We start from the raw sequence: 23,259 nt of genomic DNA on the forward strand, positions 1-23,259 counted from the left end.
CAGGAGGTCCGCTGTCTCCTGGGCCGTCGGGAGCTTCGGGAGGGCCACGAAGTGGGCCGCCTTGGAGAATCGGTCCACTATCGTGAGGATGGTGGTGTTGCCCTGGGACGGCGGGAGGCCCGTGACAAAATCCAGGCCGATGTGGGACCAGGGGCGATGAGGCACGGGCAGCGGCTGGAGCAGGTGGGACGTAGAGTCTGGTCTTCGGCCCAGTTCCAGGGTCCGGGCTTCGTGCCAGGGCCTCCCGGACGGTTCTCTCTACGTCCCAGGTGAGGGTGGCCACGATAGTGGACTCCGGGATGATGGGTTCTGGTGGATCCGACAACTCCGCTTTGACTTCATCTTCATGTACCCGGGACAAGGCATCCGATCTCTGGTTTTTGGTCCCGGGACGGTAGGTGATCCGGAAGTCAAAACGGCCGAAGAACAGTGACCAGCGGGCTTGCCTGGGGTTCAGCCGCTTGGCGGTCCTGATATACTCCAGGTTCCGGTGGTCAGTGAAAACCGTGAATGGCACGGACATTCCCTCCAACAGATGTCTCCACTCTTCAAGAGCCTCTTTCACCGCAAGGAGTTCTCGATTGCCGACGTCATAGTTCCGTTCGGCCGGGGTCAACCTGCGGGAAAAATAGGCACACGGGTGAAGGACCTTATCGGTCTTCCCGCTTTGGGAAAGCACAGCTCCTATCCCTGCGTCCGAGGCGTCCACTTCAACCACTAACTGGCGACTAGGATCGGGCTGCACCAGAACGGGTGCAGACGAGAAGCGCCGTTTCAACTCCTTGAACGCGGCATCGCAACGATCCGACCAGGTGAAGGGGACTTTTGGTGAGGTCAGGGCTGTCAGGGGGCTAACTACCTGACTGTAGCCCTTAATGAACCTCCTGTAGAAATTAGCAAAGCCGAGGAACTGTTGCAGCTTCCTACGGCTGGTGGGTTGGGGCCAGTCTCTCACAGCCGCGACCTTGGCCGGATCAGGAGCGACGGAGTTAGGGGAGATGATAAACCCCAGGAAGGACAAAGAAGTGCGGTGGAACTCGCACTTCTCGCCCTTCACAAACAGCCGGTTCTCCAACAACCGCTGCAGGACCTGACGTACATGCCGGACATGAGTCTCAGGATCCGGAGAAAAGATGAGTATATCGTCCAGATATACGAAGACGAATCGGTGCAGGAAATCCCTCAAGACATCATTAACCAATGCTTGGAACGTCGCGGGGGCATTTGTAAGACCGAACGGCATGACCAGGTACTCAAAATGACCTAAGGGGGTGTTAAATGCCGTCTTCCACTCGTCTCCCTTCCGGATCCGAACCAGGTGATACGCATTTCTAAGATTTAGCTTAGTGAACATTTGGGCTCCATGCAGGGGCGTGAATACTGAATCCAATAAGGGCAATGGGTATCGGTTACGAACCGTGATTTCGTTCAGCCCCCTGTAATCAATGCATGGACGTAGTCCGCCATCCTTTTTCCCCACAAAAAAGAAACCTGCAGCCATCGGGGAGGTGGAATTCCGGATCAACCCGGCAGCTAGAGAGTCCCGGATGTAGGTCTCCATTGATTCGCGCTCAGGTCGTGAGAGGTTGTACAGCCTGCTGGACGGGAACTCAACGCCTGGAACCAAATCAATGGCACAATCGTACGGGCGGTGCGGGGGAAGGGTGAGCGCCAGATCCTTGCTGAACACGTCCACAAGGTCATGGTACTCCACCGGCACTGTCCCGAGATTGGGCGGGACTCTGTCCTCCTCCTTAGCCTGGGAACCGGGAGGAACCGAGGAACCTAAACATACCCGATGGCAGGTCTCGCTCCACTGAACCACTACCCCGGACGGCCAATCGATCCGGGGATTGTGTTTTAACATCCAGGGAAACCCTAGAATCACGCGGGAGGTGGCAGGAGTCACAAAAAACTCGATCTCCTCCCGGTGGTTCCCTGACACCACCAGAGTTACTGGAGGTGTCTTATTGTGATTAAAGGGAGTAGGGAGCCATCTAGTGCCCGTACTTGCACAGGTGAAGTAAGTGCCACCAGAGGGAGCCCTGCCTCCCTGGCCCATTTGCTGTCTAGCAAATTCCCTTCTGAGCCCGTGTCCACCAGTGCTGGGGCCTGAAGGGTTAAATCCTCATAAAGGATTGTAACCGGGAGTCGTGTGGCAATATGGGTGTGTCCCACGTGAATGTCTTGGCCCACCCCTAGCCCAGTTTCTAGGGGCGGGCGTTGGTTGTTTAACCGCTCGGGGCAGTCCCTCACTTGATGCTCTATCGAGCCACAAACAAAGCACGCTCCGCGGACCAGCCTCCTCTGTCTATCCGGTGGTTTAAATGTGGCCCTGCTCGTGTCCATAGCTTCATCAGCAGGGGGAGCTGTAACCACACGGAGCGTAGAGGCCGTGGAGCGTGGGGAGGGCGGAGCTCGGTTGGAACCGGAAGGGAGAGGGACGGCGCGTGCCCGGCCACGCCCTTCGTCTCGTTCCCGACGGCGTTCTTCTAACCGATTGTCTAATCGTATAACCAGATCAATAAGCCCGTCTAAATCCCGCGGTTCGTCCTTAGCCACCAGGAGCTCCTTCAGGACCAACGACAGTCCGTTTACGAAGGCGGCACGGAGGGCAGTGCTATTCCAGCCGGACCTCGCCGCCGCGATGCGGAAGTTGACTGCATAAGCAGCTGCGCTCCGGCGCCCCTGTCTCATTGACAGCAGCACGGCTGAAGCGGTCTCTCCTCTATTTGGGTGATTGAACACTGTTCTGAACTCCCTCACAAACCCATCATATGTCTGAAGGAGCCGTGAATTTTGCTCCCAGAGCGCTGTATCCCAAGCGCGGTGCCTTACCGCGAAGCAGATTAATCACATAAGCTACCTTACTAGCATCAGTCGCGTACATGACGGGACGTTGTGCGAAGACGAGCGAACACTGCATAAGAAAGTCCGCGCACGTCTCCACACAACCTCCGTACGGCTCTGGAGGGCTTATGTATGCTTCAGGGGAAGGTGGGAGGGGTCGTTGAACGACCTGTGGAATGTCAACGTTGCGCACAGGATCAACAGGAGGGAGAGCCGCAGCAGCGCCCTGAGGGCGCGCTTCCACCTGAGCGGCGAGAGCCTCCACCCTGCGGTTAAGGAGGACGTTCTGCTCGGTCATTAGATCCAACCGAGCCGTAAAGGCGGTGAGGATTCGCTGCAACTCACCGATCATTCCTCCTGCAGACGCCTGTGCGCCCGGTTCTTCCATTGGCCGTTCAACAGCCGGTTGACGCCCCTCGGGGTCCATGACGCTGGCCGAGATATCCTGTTGTGAAAGTGTAGGAACACGGACCCACAACAGGGGCGCAAATGAACGGACAATGAAGGAAGTCAAATAACAACACTTTACTGTTGTGAAAAAAACACAACCAACCCGGCGAATGTGAAATTTAACAGTCAGTCAATTACAAGGGTGACGTGTGGGCAGGCTCAAAGATAAGAGACGTCCATCCAAAGCAGAACCGGAACCACACGATTTCCTCCGCCACCGAACCCCGGGAATACTGGAGCCGCCAAGTCCCGAACACCCAGGTGGCCACTGCCTCCGCTTGTCGGATCTGGTACTGCTGGCGAGGAACAAAAACAGTTAGATGTGGGTGCGTGTGCACCCAGCAATACGTATGGTGGGAATGCCACCTCCACCTCTCGTCGAAAAAAGAAACAGAATATCTGCTGTCCAACACACACAAGCAATAGATATTCCTGTCAGAGAATCAACACAGTCAGCTGAGATCGTTACCTCCTTGGTAGAGCGATATCTCGGCAGAGAAGTGGAGATGACGTCTTGCAGATATACCGCTGCGGATCAGATGATTGGTAACAGCTGTCGTAGGTGACAGCTGTCACCCCGGCTGCTCCTGTGAGATGGCAGCGCCCTCTGGTGCCTGGAGCCCGCATTCCAGGCAGGGTGCCCTCTGGTGGTGGTGGGCCAGCAGTACCTCCTCTTCAGCGGCCCACACAACACTTCCAGAATATATTGGCTCATTCCAAAGTTATTCAACCTACAGCCAAGTGGAGATGTTGTGAGAGCTTCTCAGGAATGTGGTTGGAATTTAATTTGAAAGTCAGACTGCTGTCATTGAATCTAAAATATTTAAATTCACTGGCTAGATCAAATATTTGTCCGATAATCTTAAATGGCTGCATTAAATGTTGGCCATTTTGTATAATTAGTTCTTTTGTTTTACTGACATTTATTTCTAAATATACATTTTTAAATATTTCGTACTGAATATAGTATTGATTACTGACTTAGAAGTTGTAGTTTTTTTCTTGTTTTATTTTCTCAGTATCAGCTGACCAAGCCCAAGCCTAACCAATCAGACGCAATAAACTATGTCAATATTTAGTCGCCATAATTTATGAACCTTCCAGGTGTAAATTGTGAAAGCAGAATGGCCAATATTCTATTTCTGAAAATCCTAATGTGATTGCATGGTTAAATCAGCTCAAATGTGGTTGTTTTTTAATTTTCAAATACAATACCAGAACACAAAAAGACATGTTTCAGTCAGAGTTGGGTCTAAATACTTTTAAAGTAGTTGATTACAAATACAACTATGTTTTATAAGCAATCAATTGCAATTACTTTGTGATTTCGTTAAAGTAATTGATTAATATGAATGCAGTGACTTTTGGAATTTTTTGCAATTACTTTTCCACTTTCAGCCATTTACATTATGACTGCAACAACAACACATATTGTACATATGAGCTCCTCAAATTTCTTTGTCTCAGCAACAAGCAAATGAGCCCAATTAAAACCCATGGACTCAATTAATGAGTTGTTAAGTGCTAACAACAATGGGCAATCAGTTGATGGACAGGTATGTTTCCACAATACTGAAAGTTTGATGGAAATATTCTTTCATCAAATATACCAAAAGTATTTGAAAAGTAATTGAAAAGCAGTTGTTCCAACAATAACTTTTCAAAAGCAATCAATTGCAATTACAGCTACTTTCCAGGATTTCAAAGAGTAACCGATTACAAAAAGTAATTGAAAAAGTAATTTGCATTACAATTACTTAAAATATAATTACTTTTGGACCCAACTCTGGTTGAATATCCACCCAATGAATCCACCAAAATGAGCAAGCCAACACTAAGCTAATTGAATCCCGTGGGATAAATTACCTGAAGAGGCTCATCGTGTACAAGTGTACATTCTTGATAAATATCATGAGGTATCATGTTTTTTCTATAATTCTGCACTTTTACGTGTGGAACCTTCTGTGCTAAACTGAGGTTATGCCTGATATGGCTTGTTTGATATTTCCGTGACATACACTGCACAAATATATAAACGCAACACTTGTTTTTGCTCCATTTTTCATGAGCTGAACCCAAGATCTAAAACATTTTCTATATACACAAAAGACCTATTTCTCTTGAATATTGTTCACCAATCTGTCCTATATTTGTTAGTGAGCACTTTTGCCGAGATAATCCATCCCGCCTCACAGACGTGGCATATCAAGATGTTGATTAGATAGATGATTATTACACAGGTGTGCCTTAGGCTGGCCACAATAAAAGGCCACTCTGAATGTGCAGGTTTGTCACATAGCACAATGACACAGATGTCGCAAGTGTTGAGGAAGTGTGCAATTGGCATACTGACTGCAGGAATGTCCACCAGAGTTGTTGTCCGTGAATTGTAGCATAAGCCATATCAAGGTGTTGCAGAGAATTTTGCAGTACATCCAACCGGCCTCACAACCGCAGACCACATGTAACCACACCAGCCCCAGACCTTGACATGCATGTACACCTCCAGACCTGAACAGCTTCTGCAACAATCGGTTTGCAAAACCAAAGAATTTCTGCACAAACTATCAGAAACTCTCAGGGAAGATAATCTGCATGCTCGTCATCCTCATCAGGGTCTTGACCTGACTGCAGTTTGTCGTCGTCACCAGCTTGAGTGTGCAAATGCTAACATTCGATGGCATCTGGCTGCTGATCATCTCTATGCAAAGGAGATGTGTTGCACTGTGTGAGGCAAATGGTAGTCACCACCCGATCCTGGACTGGTTTTCTGACACCTCCCCCACCAATAAAGCTAAACTGCGCATTTCAGCATTTCAGAGTGGCCTTTTATTGTGGCCAACCTAAGGCACATCTGTGCAATAATCATGCTGTCTTGATATGCCACACCTGTGAGGTGGGATGGATTATCTCCACAAAGGAGAAGTGCTCACTAACAGATTTAGACAGACTTGTGACCAATATTGAGAGAAATAGGTCTTTTGTGTATATAGAAAATGTTTTAGATCTTTGAGTTCAGCTCATGGAAATGGGAGCAAAAATAAAAGTGCTGCGTTTATATTTTTGTTCGGTGTATGTCGGTTGTGAAAGACTGGCAACTGTGTTATTGCTCCTGCTCCTCATTTCTTGGGAGAATATTCACAACAAGCGACACAGGTTGCTTGTTACAGACGTGAAAATATATTTATTTTAAGATACATCACCTCACTCTTTATGAAGTATATTATGTGTAAATCCTAAAGAGGTGTCGTAATTTTGTAATTTTGTAATGTGACCCCCTTTAAAAGTCTGGTCCTCAGCGATCCTATGTGCTCGACGATCGTTAGTGCCTCCTTGTTTAATGGATTGCAGAGAGTGATCTTGTGTCGCAAAACATGGCGCAAACGTTGGTTCACTGGAAGAACAGGCGCTGAAGAGAAAGGAGAGGCTCAAAGCATTGAGGGATAAAAAGCTTCAGGTACACCGCCTTCCTGCTGATTTTATGTTTGATCAAATGTATTATGGGGTGGGGTGGGGTGGGGTGAATTCTTGTCTGTGACGTAGTCTACTTAGCCGCTAGCTAACGTTAGCACGTCAATGTAACAAAATGTTCTTCTCTAATCCAAACTCGGTGAAATGCACTGTTTTATTCATAGTGCAGAAAAATGTAAATTAGATAGCGTTAGCTGCCCGTGTCCTTCCGAAGAGGCTCCCTCAAATCAAATAACATTCAGTTTGTTGTGGTTGACTATTTTTCTTCAGTGAGAGGAAGCAATTATTGGCTTGTAACAGTACAGAGTGACCAAACCTATTCAAATTACAGCGAAACCACAAAAAGAACCCTTCACATTTGGTGGAACCATACAAAGATGATGATAAATGATATTTTCACTTGAGCCATAAATTAATTGATTATTAAATGGTCCATTGAGGCTGTTATGTGCCACCTGATCATTCAGGTTTGAATAATTGTTTTGGCTGTCTGTTGACCAGGTATACAGAGTTGTAACTGTTTATGTGTATAGATTGAGTTTCCCAAATCAAAGTCAATATACCATGTATTTTTTTTCTCCTTCAGATCAGTGAAACGAATCTCAAAAGTATTCAAACTGCCAGGGGTCAAATAACCATTATACACACACACCTTAAAGGGGACCTAAAGAATGCGTACAACCATTTTAATGCATACTCGTTTAATCCACATTTCAAATTGTTTTTGGAAATCATGGACGTCGTGTCCTCCAGACAAAAGAGGGAAAAGACCATCCGATTGTTACCAGCGCAAAGTTCAAAAGCCAGCATCTGTGGTGGTATGGGGGTGTGTTAGTGCCCATGGCATGGGCAGTTTACACATCTGTGATGGCACCATCAGTGCTGAAAGGTACAGCCAGGTTTTGGAGCAACACGTGCCATCCAAGCAACGTCTTTTTCAGCTTATTTCAGCAAGACAATGCCGAGCTACATTCTGCACGTGTTACAACAGCGTGGCTTCGTAGTAAAAGAGTGCGGGTACTAGACTGGCCTGCCTGCAGTCCAGACCTGTCACCCATTGAAAATGTGTGGCGCATTATGAAGCGCAAAATGCGACAACGGAGACCCCAGACTGTTGAATAACTGAAGTCGTAGATCAAGCAAGAATGGGAAAGAATTCTACCTACAGAGCTTCAACAATTAGTGTCCTCAGTTCCCAAATGCTTATTGAGTGTTGTTAGAAGGAAAAGTGATGTAACATTGTGGTAAACATACCACTGTCCCAGCTTTTTTGAAACGTGTTGCAGGCATCCATTTCAAAATGAGCAAATATTTGCACAAAACAATAAAGTTTATCAGTTTGAACATTAAGTATCTTGTCTTTGTGGTGTATTCAGTTGAATATAGGTTGAAGAGGATTTGCAAATCATTGTATCCTGTTTTTAATTTACATTTTACACAACGTCCCAACTTCATTGGAATTGGGGTTGTAATAAAAAAATTGTGTTGTCAGATGTGATAGTCCTGTATAGGCCCTGATGGCCACTGGTGCTAGTGTCACGTACCAGATTTATATATTTGCTATCTGCTCATCTGCAAAAACCGGCAAGTTAGTTCTGTACTAAGTTTACTGTTTCTGTGTGCAGACCAAAATGAGGTTTAACATGAATAAATTCTGATCTTATCTCTTAATGATATTGCTTCCCTGCACTCATTCAGCAGTACTTTGTCTGGACAGGGTTAAATCAAATGAACAGGCAAGTTATTTTTGAAGCCAGCTCTGTCCGCACACAGAAAGGGTAAACTCAGTACGTAACAAACTTCCTTTTTTTGCGCATGCACAGATAGCAAATGGGTGATTCTATGGTAACAGAATTACGGCGATGGGGAAATCTGGCCATATTTTAGCTCCCCATTAAAAATGTGCTCCGATTGTAATTCCGTTACCATTGAATCGCCCAAATATACAAATCTGGTACGGGGGTAATCTCAGTATGTGACAGTGGTGCTTATCTCTGAATTCCGCAGTATCAAGTGGATGAGAATACAACTTTGCCATTGTAGGTTACTTCCCCAGCCGAGGTTGGTACTCATTGGGTGGACTGAGACAATGTAGATTAAATGTCTTGTCCAAAGACACAGATCAGTATTCAAACCCAGGTCTAGATATTGACAATCCAGTATATATGTAAACCTGATGTGATAGTGAGATATAATTATCCCATAGGGACTGTTCAGTTGTGAAAATATATAAGCTGCATCAAACCACACATTTAATATTTCATCAGCACCCTGGAGCTGCTAAATGTAAATATGTTAGCGATGGGCATAAATAAGTAGATTATCGCGTTCACTTGGGCATGGTGTGAAGTCTTGGCTGCTCCTACTGATATGAAGCCATTCGTTTCCCTCCTGCAATTCTATATTAATTTTAAATATATTAATTTTATTACACTCCTCCTCATCTGTATCTAACAGAACCCAAAAATTCACAGCTGAATATCAAGTAGTTTGTACAGAGTTTCAGATTAAATTGTTGCTAACTCTTAATATCATCAACTGCAATTTAAAGTGAATGAAGATCCATGGGTAGTTTACAGACTTGGCTGGTACTGAAATGACGGATGATCATCTGTGTTTTGCTCATCATTAATCGTTTAACTCATCTGTGCAGCAAAAAACTGATACTAACTTCAGACGTGAGAGCATGCCTGTTGTCTCCTTGTTAAATGAAAACTTTATTTGAATATGTCTGTGTCTCTGAGAAATTATGTGCTGTTCACTATTTTCTGACATTTTATAGACTGAATTGAGGAAAAAGAAATCTTAAATTACTTTGCAGTCTAGGTTTGGTTTTCTGTTTTTTGTTGAAACACACTTCGTGTTGCCAATATAATCATTAATGGACTTTTCTAGTGCTACAACAATGCGACACGTCTTTGGAAGATCCGAAATAACATACTTAATATGAAATGCCTAAACGTTGCATTAAATGTCATCGCCACTGTTCATTCAAAATATCACTGTTACAGTCCATAGGTATGATTACACATCTTAGAAGTCTTGCATAGTATTCTGTAATCAAACAGACATTCACAGATTCTGTTTTGAGATGCTTTAGGTCCAAAGGTGAAACACTTTGCTTCTGTGCAAATGGTGTGGTGAAACCAGAGGTGATCTACTAGTTTTATTTGTCGACACACACGCGGTTTGTTGCTATTGAGCAGGACACAGTAATAAATAGTGAACAAAACAAAACATCCAAAATGTGACAAAACATCCTTATATCCAAATTGCAAATTACTAGTATGTAATTTACTGCTTTCCTTAAAAAGGATAATAACATCACACCCATGAAGTAAACAACTCAGTGTATCCTAATATTTTGAGTACACATTGAAGGCAAGCATGACCATCAGCAGTGACTGCTGCCAGAGAGTTTCCTGAAAAATTTGTAGGATTCCAAGAAGTTGGCAGACATTATAGCCAGCCTACACAGGTCCTGTGATTGCTATGTGAAGTGAAAGCAGACTGTCTGATGTCTTCCTGGTGAATTCTGGTATTGATTTGGGATGCGCTCTAGCCCTTAAAGCACCCGCACACCGGGTGCTGTAAGGGGTTGTAGAGAACACTGGATCACAGTGAACAATGTATTGGTCTTTGTGCAATCAATGGGTGCTTTGATTGAAGGACTTGAGAAGCTCAGTGAGGAGTCCGTGTCTAGGTTTGTGACTGTCCTGGATCAGTCAATGACCTCAATAACTTTCTCAGCACTGCTACTACTACCCCTGGCAAAAATTATGGAATCACCGGCCTCAGAGGATGTTCATTCTGTTGTGAAAGTGTAGGAACACGGACCCACAACAGGGGGCGCAAATGAACGGACAATGGAGGAATCAAATAACACTGTTTTTACTGTTGTGAAAACAGGCACAACAACACAGCCGATTACAATATTGAGACTGAGTCCAATAACAACGGTGTCGTGTGGGCAGGCTCGACGATAGGAGACGTCTGTCCAAGTCGAACCGGAACCAACCCGATTTCCTCTGCCACCGAACCCCGGGAATACTGGAGCCGCCAAGTCCCGAATCCCCAGGTGGCCACTGCCTCCGCTCGTCGGATCCGGTACTGCTGGCAAGGAACAAAAACAGTCAGGTGTGGATGCGGCTGCACCCAGTAACATGGAGGGTGGAGAGTCCACCTCCACCTCTCGTTAACAATGATACAGGAGTGTAGAAAGGTGAGTACTTATCCAAAAGTTGTTCAGTAGTCAGCTGTCCTACAAATGCTCCACAAGAAATACAACAATGGTTAGTTATATGTATGGGCAGAGATTGTTACCTCTTTGGTCAGGCGATATCTCGGCAAATGAGGTGGAGATGCCGTCCTGCTGATATACCTCCGTATTGATTGGGATCAGCTGTCTCCAGTGATGGATGACAGCTGTCGTCCTGGCTGCTCCCGTAAGGCGGCAGCGCCCTCCGGTGCCTGGAGCCTGCACTCCAGGCAGGGCGCCCTCTAGTGGTGGTGGGCCAGCAGTACCTCCTCTTCAGCGGCCCACACAACACATTCAGTTGTTTAATTTTGTAGAAAAAAAGCATATCACAGACATGACACAAAACTAAAGTCATTTCAAATGGCAACTTTCTGGCTTTAAGAAACACTATAAGAAATCAAGAAAAAAAGATTGTGGCAGTCAGTAACAGTTACTTTTTTTAGACCAAGCAGAGGAAAAAAATATGGAATCACTCAATTCTGAGGAAAAAATTATGGAATCACCCTGTAAATTTTCATCCCCAAAACTAACACCTGCATCATATTAGATCTGCTCATTAGTCTGCATCTAAAAAGGAGTGAACACACCTTGGAGAGCTGTTGCACCAAGTGGACTGACATGAATCATGGCTCCAACACAAGAGATGTCAATTGAAACAAAGGAGAGGATTATCAAACTCTTGAAAGAGAGTAAATCATCATGCAATGTTGCAAAAGATGTTGGTTGTTCACAGTCAGCTGTGTCTAAACTCTGGACCAAATACAAACAACATGGGAAGGTTGTTAAAGGCAAACATACTGGTAGACCAAGGAAGACATCAAAGCGTCAAGACAGAAAACTTAAAGCAATATGTCTCAAAAATCGAAAAATGTACAACAAAACAAATGAGGAACGAATGGGAGAAACTGGAGTCAACGTCTGTGACCGAACTGTAAGAAACCGCCTAAAGGAAATGGGATTTACATACAGAAAAGCTAAACGAAAGGCATCATTAACACCTAAACAGAAAAAAACAAGGTTACAATGGGACTGTGGATGACTGGATGAAAGTCATATTCAGTGATGAATCTCGAATCTGCATTGGGCAAGGTGATGATGCTGGAACTTTTGTTTGGTGCCTTTCCAGTGAGATTTATAAAGATGACTGCCTGAAGAGAACATGTAAATTTCCACAGTCATTGATGATATGGGGCTGCATGTCAGGTAAAGGCACTGGGGAGATGGCTGTCATTACATCATCAATAAATGCACAAGTTTACGTTGATATTTTGGACACTTTTCTTATCCCATCAATTGAAAGGATGTTTGGGGATGATGAAATCATTCTTCAAGATGATAATGCATCTTGCCATAGAGCAAAAACTGTGAAAACATTCCTTGCAAAAAGACACATAGGGTCAATGTCATGGCATAGCGTCAATGTCAATGAGCAGATCTGATTTGATGCAGGTGTTAATTTGGGGGATGAAAATTTACAGGGTGATTCCATAATTTTTCCTCAGAATTGAGTGATTCCATATTTTTTTCCTCTGCTTGGTCTAAAAAAGTAACTGTTACTGACTGCCACAATCTTTTTTTCATGATTTCTTATAGTGTTTCTTAAAGCCAGAAAGTTGCCATTTGAAATTACTTTAGTTTTGTGTCATGTCTGTGATCTGCTTTTTTTCTACAAAATTAAACAACTGAATGAACATCCTCTGAGGCCGGTGATTCCATAATTTTTGCCAGGGGTTGTAGAAGTGTATCTGTATGTGGTGAAAGTGTCCAACTTGTAGAGATTAATGTAATTTGACAGTGATGTTTCTGTGTCTGGGTCCTCAGCCTCTGATATCAAGAGAAACCAAGGAAGAGCTTATGGAGTTATGAGGTCCCTAGACAGAGGTATTTGGCCATACTCTTACCTTTGTAAGAGAATGAGGGTCCAAGTCTTTGGGATCTTGGTGCTTCCCGTCTTCTGTATGGTTGTGAGTCTTAGACATTAACCAGTAATTTAAAGCAAAGACCATATCTCTTTGGTGCTAGGTCTCTTTGGAGGATGCTTTGGTACCATTGGAATGACTGTGTCAAACAAATGTTTTCTTATGGTACACAGGTGAGGGGTTTTCCTTGCATTGGGAGTGAAGGTCAGTTATAATGTTTTCATTCTGCAGTGCGTTTCTCTGTGCATGATCCAGCACACAAGTACCTCAATATTCAGGACCCCAGCAACTGGAAAAGGCCAAGGGGGTCCCAGCGCTGCACCTGGCAGCTACATGGCTACTTTAAAGATATAGGGATGGACCAATTGTTATGCCTGAGTGCTTGCCATCCAGGACTCAATGTAGATGTAAGGGATTAATAATAATAATCATGATAATAATAATACAAAGTTCATATTGTACAGTGGGGTAAAAAAGTATTTAGTCAGTCCCTGATTGTGCAAGTTCTCCTATGTAGAAAGATGAGAGAGGTCTGTAATTTTCATCCTTGGTACACTTCAACTATATGAGAGACAAAATGAGGAAAAAAACCCAGGAAATCAAATTGTAGGATTTTTAAATAATTTATTTGTAAATTATGGTGGAAAATAAGTATTTGGTCAATAACAAAGTGGTGGTCAGATGAAACCAAAATAGAACATTTTGGTAAAAGCTCAACTCGTCGTGTTTGGAGGAAGAAGAATGCTGAATTGCATCCCAAGAACACCATACCTACTGTGAAGCATGTGGGGTGAAAACATCATGCTGTGGGACTGTTTTTCTGCAAAGGGGACAGGACGACCGATCTGTGTTAAGGGAAGAATGAACGGGGCCATGTATCGTGAGATTTTAAGCCAGTACCTCCTTCCTTCATTAAGAGCATTGAAGATGCAACGTGGCTGGGTCTTCCAGCATGACAATGATCCCAAACACACCACTCGGGCAATAAAGGAGTGGCTCCGTAAAAAGCATTTCAAGGTCCTGGAGTGGCCAAGCCAGTCTCCAGACATCAACCCTATAGAAAATTTGTGGAGGGAGTTGAAAGTCTGTGTTACCCAGTGACAGCCCCAAAACATCACTGCTCTAGCGGAGACCTGCATGGAGGGCCAAAATGGGCCAAAATATCAGCCACTGTGTGTGCAAACCTGGTGAAGACTTACAGGAAACGTTTGACCTCTGTCATTGCCAACAAAGATTATGTTACAAAGTATTGAGTTGAATTTTTGTTTTTGACCATATAGTTATTTTCCGCCATAATTTACAAATAAATTCTTTAAAAATCCTACAATGTGATTTTCTGGAATTTTTTCTCATTTTGTTTCTCAATGTACCAATGATGAAAATTACAGACCTCTCTCATCTTTCTAAGTAGGAGAACGTGCACAATCAGGGACTGACTAAATACTTTTTTACCCCACAGTATCATGCATATGAAAATCTTGAAAAGTTGAATACTTATTTGCCATCATTTAGATCTGTGGACCCAAGCACTGTTTTGGACTGATATTTTCAGATTGTCCTCTGTGTTATCATATGCAGAAGGTGAAACCCCGTTTGTGATTCAGTGAAATATCTCACACTTCCTGTGTTGTCCTTTGGCGAGCCTTCAGTTTTGATTATGTAGTTTCTTGCAGTAGTAAACCTTGATCAAAGTTTGAGACACTGTTATGGCAGTATTTCATGAAGCTGCTGTTGCACAGAAGCAGACAGGCCTAGCTAACAGTGTTTGCTGAACAAGTGTTGACATTCCTAAACCCTGGGATTGTTTTCCTAGTTTTGTACTGCAGTTCAAGAATGAGTCAGTCTCCTGAATTGTTCTCACAGGTAGACAGGAAGCCTCTTCAGGAAAATGCAAGCAAGGTGGGGTACACTGTCCTTTGTTTAGACTCCTCTTTTTTTTTCAGTATTTTCTGCAGTCCAGTTATGTCATGTTTTCCGCATTGGTTACATGTGTTTAGGAAGTGGGCCTTGCTCTTCAAAATGGTTGATTTTGATGAACCTCAGTAGCAGAGACGCTACACAAATTGAACTTTTGGTTTGTAAACATTGTCAGGTTGCTGAGCAAAGAGTACTTGAACACTTATTTTAATAAAATGTTTTGCCATGCAAATGGAAGCATAAATTCTATTACTGCTTTTAATCTATTAGTTAGAGATGGAATATCAACGATGGCTGTTAAATTATTTGGCCTCAGGTTCATGTCTGTATTTGAGAAAATGTGGTATTGGTGGATCATGCATTTGGGCACCTGGAACAGGTTTTCTCTCAGCAAGGATGGACATCTTTCATTGAAGAATAGGTAGCTTGAAAACCTCTGCATTGTAGTGGAAATGCTCTGAAGTCTGCAGATCTTTAAATGGCCAGATTGTTGTGGTTGGCTACACCTACTGCTGGTCTGGTTGTTCTGTTAGAGATTTCAAAGGATTTGTTGTTGCTGTGGTGGAATGGTTCTCTCAGATGGTGACATGTATCACCTCTCAGGATTTTCTCTGGTATTCAAAAAGTGTCAGCTGTAGTGGCTAATTTATGGCAGTTTAAATTAGCCCCATGGGAAATTGATTAGCCACACAGTGATTCAAAACAGAGAGAAAAAATGCAAATGCACGCTAATGCACATTCAGAATTTGAGAACTCTTTAAATATAAACTGTTTGTAAAAACCCAACAGTACTACATCTTAGTGCTGGGTTATATACTATACTGTATGGTAGTCTAGGCTTGTCTGTGCTTCACTAAGACTGTCTGAATGCTGCTGCTCTTTAATACTATTTATGTGGTAGGTGGACAGTTGTATTTGGTAATGCTGAGTTATGGCCAACGGTAGAATAAAGTGCTATGGGGCACTGGGCTACATTTTTGCATTGGCTCTTAAAACCCCATTATAGTCACAGAATGCTGCTCAGTTAAATTATAGCAAACAACACGTCCTGCCACTTTGTTGTTGGAAACATTATTTTTCAGTTTCACTTTATTTTCATTTATATAGCACCAAATCTCAAAGTTCCCTCAAGGCGCTTCACACAAGTAAGATCTAACCTCACCAACTCTTAGGGCCTAGTTCAAAAATAATTCAAAATTTCAAATTTATTCATTTATATAGCGCCAATTTGCGATGAGATTGCCTCAAGGGGCTTCACACAGCATAATAAAAACAGAGAAAACTGAATTAAAAAATTAAAAAAACAAAACCATAAAAGAACACCAGCAGGTGTTGGGGAGGTGATGGTCTAGTGGCTAAGGCGTTAATGAGGCCTAACTGCTGATTTGCATTGCATTTGTCATGAACAAGCCATTATTTTATTTAGCACCATCCAGATTTATCTGTGAGTTGTCTTTAGTCTCTTTGACAGGTACTGAAAATTTCATGAAAAAATTCCACACAGTTCCAGAGATATGCACAAAATTTACCCCAAAAATAGCACTTTTTTCATCAATTTTGTGTGGCATTGATATTTAGCATTATCATTTAAAGTTGAATGTTAAAGAAATAACCTTGTATTTTGTCAGTTTGTTTGTTTGTGCTTCATACTAACACACAGTAATACATTTTTGTAAAGGTAGAAATGTCATTTCCTAGAAAAAACATCATGTTTCTAACGCAAGGTAAAACTGTCGCAAGCGTAACGCTGAGAATAAGTCCTTGATTTATTTGTGTCAAAACCTTAGCTATATCTCCTTCTCTGCTTCAATATAATAATTATATTGCTTCAATAAAACCAGGAACTAATGGACAGAATTTCTTTGTTTCAGGCTTCTGCAGACTATCTTTGTTAGTTGGTTATGTACCACAGGCCTTTAAGGTGGCAGTAATTAAACCATTACTTAAAAAGCCATCACTTGACCCAGCTATCTTAGCTAATTATAGGCCAATCTCCAACCTTCCTTTTCTCTCAAAGATTCTTGAGAGGGTAGTTGTAAAACAGCTAACTGATCACCTGCAGAGGAATGGTCTATTTGAAGAGTTTCAGTCAGGTTTTAGAATTCATCATAGTACAGAAACAGCATTAGTGAAGGTTACAAATGATCTTCTTATGACTTCGGACAGTGGACTTATCTCTGTGCTTGTTCTGTTGGACCTCAGTGCTGCTTTTGATACTGTTGACCATAAAATTTTATTACAGAGATTAGAGCATGTCATAGGTATTAAAGGCATTGCGCTGCGGTGGTTTGAATCATATTTGTCTAATAGATTACAGTTTGTTCATGTAAATGGGGAATCTTCTTCACAGACTAAAGTTAATTATGGAGTTCCACAAGGTTCTGTGCTAGGACCAATTTTATTCACTTTATACATGCTTCCCTTGGGCAGTATTATTAGACGGTATTGCTTAAATTTTCATTGTTACGCAGATGATACCCAGCTTTATCTATCCATGAAGCCAGAGGATACGCACCAATTAGCTCTAATTTCCTGCTTTTAAACTCAGATAAAACTGAAGTTATTGTACTAGGCCCCACAAATCTTAGAAGCATGGTGTCTAACCAGATCGTTACTCTGGATGGCATTTCCCTGATCTCTAGTAATACTGTGAGAAATCTTGGAGTTATTTTTGATCAGGATATGTCATTCAAAGCGCATATTAAACAAATATGTAGGACTGCCTTTTTGCATTTACGCAATATCTCTAAAATCAGAAAGGTCTTGTCTCAGAGTGATGCTGAAAAACTAATTCATGCATTTGTTTCCTCTAGGCTGGACTATTGTAATTCATTATTATCAGGTTGTCCTAAAAGTTCCCTAAAAAGCCTTCAGTTGGTTCAGAATGCTGCAGCTAGAGTACTGACGGGGACTAGCAGGAGAGAGCATATCTCACCCGTGTTGGCCTCCCTTCATTGGCTTCCTGTTAATGCTAGAATAGAATTTAAAATTCTTCTTCTTACTTATAAGGTTTTGAATAATCAGGTCCCATCTTATCTTAGGGACCTCATAGTACCATATTACCCCATTAGAGCGCTTCGCTCTCAGACTGCGGGCTTACTTGTAGTTCCTAGGGTTTGTAAGAGTAGAATGGGAGGCAGAGCCTTCAGCTTTCAGGCTCCTCTCCTGTGGAACCAGCTCCCAATTCAGATCAGGGAGACAGATACCCTCTCTACTTTTAAGATTAGGCTTAAAACTTTCCTTTTCGCTAAGGCTTATAGTTAGGGCTGGATCGGGTGACCCTGGACCATCCCTTGGTTATGTTGCTTTAGACGTAGACTGTGTTTCATAATTATTGTATGGCCTTGCCTTGCAATGTGGAGCGCCTTGGGGCAACTGTTTGTTGTGATTTGGCGCTATACAAGAAAAAAAGTTGATTGATTGATTGATTAAAGAAGATACCTACAACTGTTGTCACAAGCGTTACGCTCTAGCACATTATAGTATATATGCACTGATAATTTCTAGCAATGGCTGAACCGAGACCAATAGAAATATTGAAACTCTGATATATAACCATATCTAAAATGATAACATTTTACAAAAAAGACCACTTTTAAATTTTGATGGTTATGTCACACTTTGGCTTCATTATTTTTCAATTAGGCCTTAGAGCAAGCACACAGGTGACAGTGGTAAGGAAAAACTCCCTCTGATGATTTGAGGAAGAAACCTCAAGCAGACCAGACTCAAAGGGGTGACCTTCTGCTTGGGCCATGCTACTGACACAATAGACAGTACAGGAAATTTTGGGAGTCTGTGCTGGTGCACAAGACGGGAGGCCTGCAGAAGAACAACACCCACCCCCATCTCTGGATGGAACTGCACCTTAAACAGAGAGAAAAAAACAGAATCAGGTGGCAGAAAGACAACAAATAAGGTATAATTTATCAGCATTTAGCAACAACAAGAAAAACAGAAAAAATACTAAGGTGATCGCCGGCCACCAGCCCTAAGCTTCACTAAAAGACCCAGTCTTTAGATAAAATTGAGGCCGCGGCTCGCTCCGGTTAATAATAAAATGAGTTTAAAACATTATGCATGGTTTTTAAATTTTAATTTAATGAACTTAATAATAGTGTCACATTATGAGATGCATCAGGTATGAAATCAGGCAGTGTTGTTTGCAACTACTTTCTTGTAAAAATGACTTCATAGTAAGTGACAATAACAGTAATGACCTGCTGTTGTGTAAAAAGTACAAAGTGAAGAACTGTGATCCACCTGTTACACATGGAGACCTTTATTTTTCTCAACCAAACAAACGTAGTAAACTGTTAACTCATTAAGTAAGCCTGAGGCATACACACAGGGGGGGCTCAGTGCTGAGGGCTCCTGCAACTGGAAACTGGCTGGGCAGGGTTGTGGCTCCAAAGCAGAAGGCTCCCAGTTCAAGACCACCCTTTGTATGTAATGTGGAGTTGCGTCATGAAGGGCATCTGGTATAAAACCTGTGCCAAATCAACATGAAGATCCATGTCGGGTCTGTTGTGGAGGCCCTTTTGGTGGCAGATAAATGACTACTTTTGGGAGGTAGGGAGGAAACCGTCATCTTCCTGTCTGGTTGCCAGGCAGGATCCAGAGCGGTTTCATTGCGTGGTGGATGCATCCACACCCAGCACCAGCACTGACCTTATCTGACCCCACTTTTTTTAATTCCAACAGTCCATCCTGGAGCACATAATAATCTGATTCTCAGAGCTAAAACACCTTAAAAATTACAGAGAAATAATCAATTTTACTGTGTAAATTTGGCATTTAATTTCAGGAAACGTGTTAGAGCCCCCCCCCCCCCCCCATGCACCTTTTGCCTCTGCAAATAATAGGCTTCATATGTAATGTGAAGTGATACAGAAACACATCTCTGAAATTGGTTGCTATTACAGTCCACCCAATATGGATTTTTTTTTGGGGGGGGGGCAGATCCCAAGGAAAAATGATCACAATCTTACAGAAAAACTTTTGAGCCTGAGTCATTCTTCAGCTTTATAAAAATAATTCCGTCACTTTTTGGCCAAACAGAGTTTTAGTTGTGGCCAGACTGCTAATGAGTACTGTGTCTCAGAATACTTTTTAGCAAACTGGATATTCACTGAATACGTGATGATCTATTTTCTAACAGGGCAGAGAGCAGGACGATGGGGAGCCAGAGAAGAAAAAAGCTTTTGGAGAGGAGATGACAGAGAGACACAGGTTGGTTCGCTGCACCACAGCCACAGAGGGTTGCCCCCCCCCCCCCCGCTTTTCTGTAAAAACATCAGCATTGCTCTCTCATTCTTATCCCTTTAGCTGGGATTTTAAGATGATGAGGAAATTATCGATCACAGCATTTATTTGGCCTTCATGCAGATGATGTCTTCTGCTAACAGCGTGCAGGTTGTAGGCTTCATTGTTTACGCTCAACAAGGTCACAGCCCCGCGCTATTAGCAGGGTAAATATCCTGCAGCTGACTGAACTTTGTTTTAGTCGGTAGTTGAGTAGCCATCTTTCCTGTCCTGCAGGACCTTTTTTCCATTGTTTATATTTAATGACGGTGCGCTGAGGGAGTGCCGCCGTTTCCTCCAGTACAATAGGACAGAGCGCTCTCCACCGCTGCAAAGTTTATCGGCCTAATTTAGCAGTTTGTCTGCAAAGAGAATAGATCACAGCTGAATGTACGTCAGTGTCTTCTTAAGTTGAAGAACAGGTCTGTAGCAGAGTGTGTAATCATCACACTATACTTACTGTGACGTGTATTAAAAATGAATAGGAGATCAGATTGCCCGACTGGAGCATAAAAGAACTCTGTGATCAACAAGTTTGCCATGAAGTATTTCTTTTAAACTCATACATCATACAGAGAATTTTAGGAAGTCAGAGCAATGTACAGAATTTTCTTTCAGCTACCTCTGGGTTATCATACTTTCAAGATGACTTTAAAGCAAGCAATAACCTTATTTACAAGTAATAAAAAAAGATGGAAGGAGGTAAAAGTCTGTACATTCTCCCTGTACATAAGATTTCTGAGGCTTAATGAAATGAAAACTCATTATTTTCTGTCACCTTTTTTTTTTTTTGCTGCTGTGAATTGAGAAGGTAACTTTATGCTCACGTAAACACTTGAACTCTGTTGGCCGTCTTCCTCATCAGCCACAGAACACGCTAAACAGTTTGGGAGGGCCACACTCGGGTCAGTTATCAATTTCTCACCGGTTCTCTTTGATGCTTCAGCAGCCTTGAAGTGGAAATTCATAATACACACTCCAAACATTAGGCAGTATCCAACGAAATGACAAGTAATCATTTTATCCTTGGAACACAGAAATTCTCCATGAAGGATAGTTTAATTCTTTTTTTTTTTTTTGATGCTGCTGTGTTTGTGACCTCATCCTCGAAGTATTCCTTCCACCGCCCGACAACATCCCCAGTCAGGGTCAACAGCTCCCGACCCGCACCGTAGGCAGTGTTGGTGGAGAGCTGCTTCCGCCTCCTGAGGCGTCGGACGGTTTGCCAGAATTTCTTCGAGGCCGACCGATAGTCCTCCTCCATGGCCTCCCCGAACTCCTCCCAGACCCGAGTTTTTGCCTCTGCGACCGCACGGGCTGCAGCACGCTTGGCCTGCCGGTACCTGTCAGCTGCCTTCGTGGTCCCACCTTCCAACAAAGACAAGTAGGACTCCTTCTTCAGCTTAACAGCATCCCTTACTTCCCTTACTTGCCGCCGGGCCACCCGCCCTCGACCGCCACCCAGTCCTCTCTGCACCCGACCCGCATGGCCCCCTCTGCAGGTGGTGAACCCACAGGAGGGCGGGCCCACTTTGCTCTTTCGGGCTGAGCCCGGCCGGGCCCTATGGGCTAAGGCCCGACCACCAGGCAGTCGCGCACGAGCCCCAACACCAGGCCTGGCTTCTGTATGAGCTTCTATCATCTAATAATATTCTTAAAATTATATATTTTCCAGACTGTTACCTTAGATTTTTTTTTTTGTTTTTTTTTTTAGTTTAGGAGGTCCAATTCTCTCTATATATACACAACCCCTTGCAATAATTATGGAATCACCGGCCTCGGAGGATGTTCATTCAGTTGTTTAATTTTGTAGAAAAAAAGCACATCACAGACATGACACAAAACTAAAGTCATTTCAAATAGCAACTTTCTGGCTTTAAGAAACACTATAAGAAATCAGGAAAAATAATTGTGGCAGTCAGTAACGGTTACTTTTTTAGACCAAGCAGAGGGAAAAAAAATATGGACTCACTCAATTCTGAGGAAAAAATGATGGAATCATGAAAAACAAAAGAACTATCCGGACTATTTGCAGGCCAAATGCACAACAAAACAAATGAGGAACGAATGGGAGGAAACTGGAGTCAACGTCTGTGACCGAACTGTAAGAAACTGCCTAAAGGAAATAGGATTTACATACAGAAAAGCTAAACGAAAGCCATCATTAACACCTAAACAGAAAAAAACAAGGTTACAATGGGCTAAGGAAAAGCAATCGTGGACTGTGGATGACTGGATGAAAGTCATATTCAGCGATGAATCTCGAATCTGCATCGGGCAAGGTGATGATGCTGGAACTTTTGTTTGGTGCCGTTCCAATGAGATTTATAAAGATGACTGCCTGAAGAGAACATGTAAATTTCCACAGTCATTGATGATATGGGGCTGCATGTCAGGTAAAGGCACTGGGGAGATGGCTGTCATTACATCATCAATAAATGCACAAGTTTACGTTGATATTTTGGACACTTTTCTTATCCCATCAATTGAAAGGATGTTTGGGGATGATGAAATCATTTTTCAAGATGATAATGCATCTTGCCATAGAGCAAAAACTGTGAAAACAATCCTTGCAAAAAGACACATAGGGTCAATGTCATGGCCTGCAAATAGTCCGGATCTTAGTCCAATTGAAAATCTTTGGTGGAAGTTGAAGAAAATGGTCCATGACAAGGCTCCAACCTGTAAAGCTGATCTGGCAACAGCAATCAGAGAAAGTTGGAGCCAGATTGATGAAGAGTACTGTTTGTCACTCATTAAGTCCATGCCTCAGAGACTGCAAGCTGTTATAAAAGCCAGAGGTGGTGCAACAAAATACTAGTGATGTGTTGGAGCGTTCTTTTGTTTTTCATGATTCCATAATTTTTTCCTCAGAATTGAGTGATTCCATATTTATTTCCCTCTGCTTGGTCTAAAAAAGTAACCGTTACTGACTGCCACAATGTTTTTTCCTGATTTCTTATAGTGTTTCTTAAAGCCAGAAAGTTGCCATTTGAAATGACTTTAGTTTTGTGTCATGTCTGTGATCTGCTTTTTTTCTACAAAATTAAACAACTGAATGAACATCCTCCGAGGCCGGTGATTCAATAA

General features: G+C 42.9%; 1 protein-coding gene across 2 annotated transcripts in view; it reads left to right on the plus strand.

The window, feature by feature from the left end:
* ccdc12 (coiled-coil domain containing 12) overlaps window positions 1–23,259 on the plus strand; it is a 55,526-nt gene that overhangs the window by 23,544 nt on the left and 8,723 nt on the right. For both annotated transcript variants that reach the window (XM_034174954.1, XM_034174955.1), the window contains exon 2: window positions 20,027–20,097. In XM_034174954.1, coding sequence (XP_034030845.1) covers window positions 20,027–20,097 — 71 coding nt within the window. The remainder of the gene's footprint in view (window positions 1–20,026; window positions 20,098–23,259) is intronic.

Source organism: Thalassophryne amazonica, chromosome 7, assembly GCF_902500255.1.
Source record: "Thalassophryne amazonica chromosome 7, fThaAma1.1, whole genome shotgun sequence".
NCBI classification, from domain to species: domain Eukaryota; kingdom Metazoa; phylum Chordata; class Actinopteri; order Batrachoidiformes; family Batrachoididae; genus Thalassophryne; species Thalassophryne amazonica.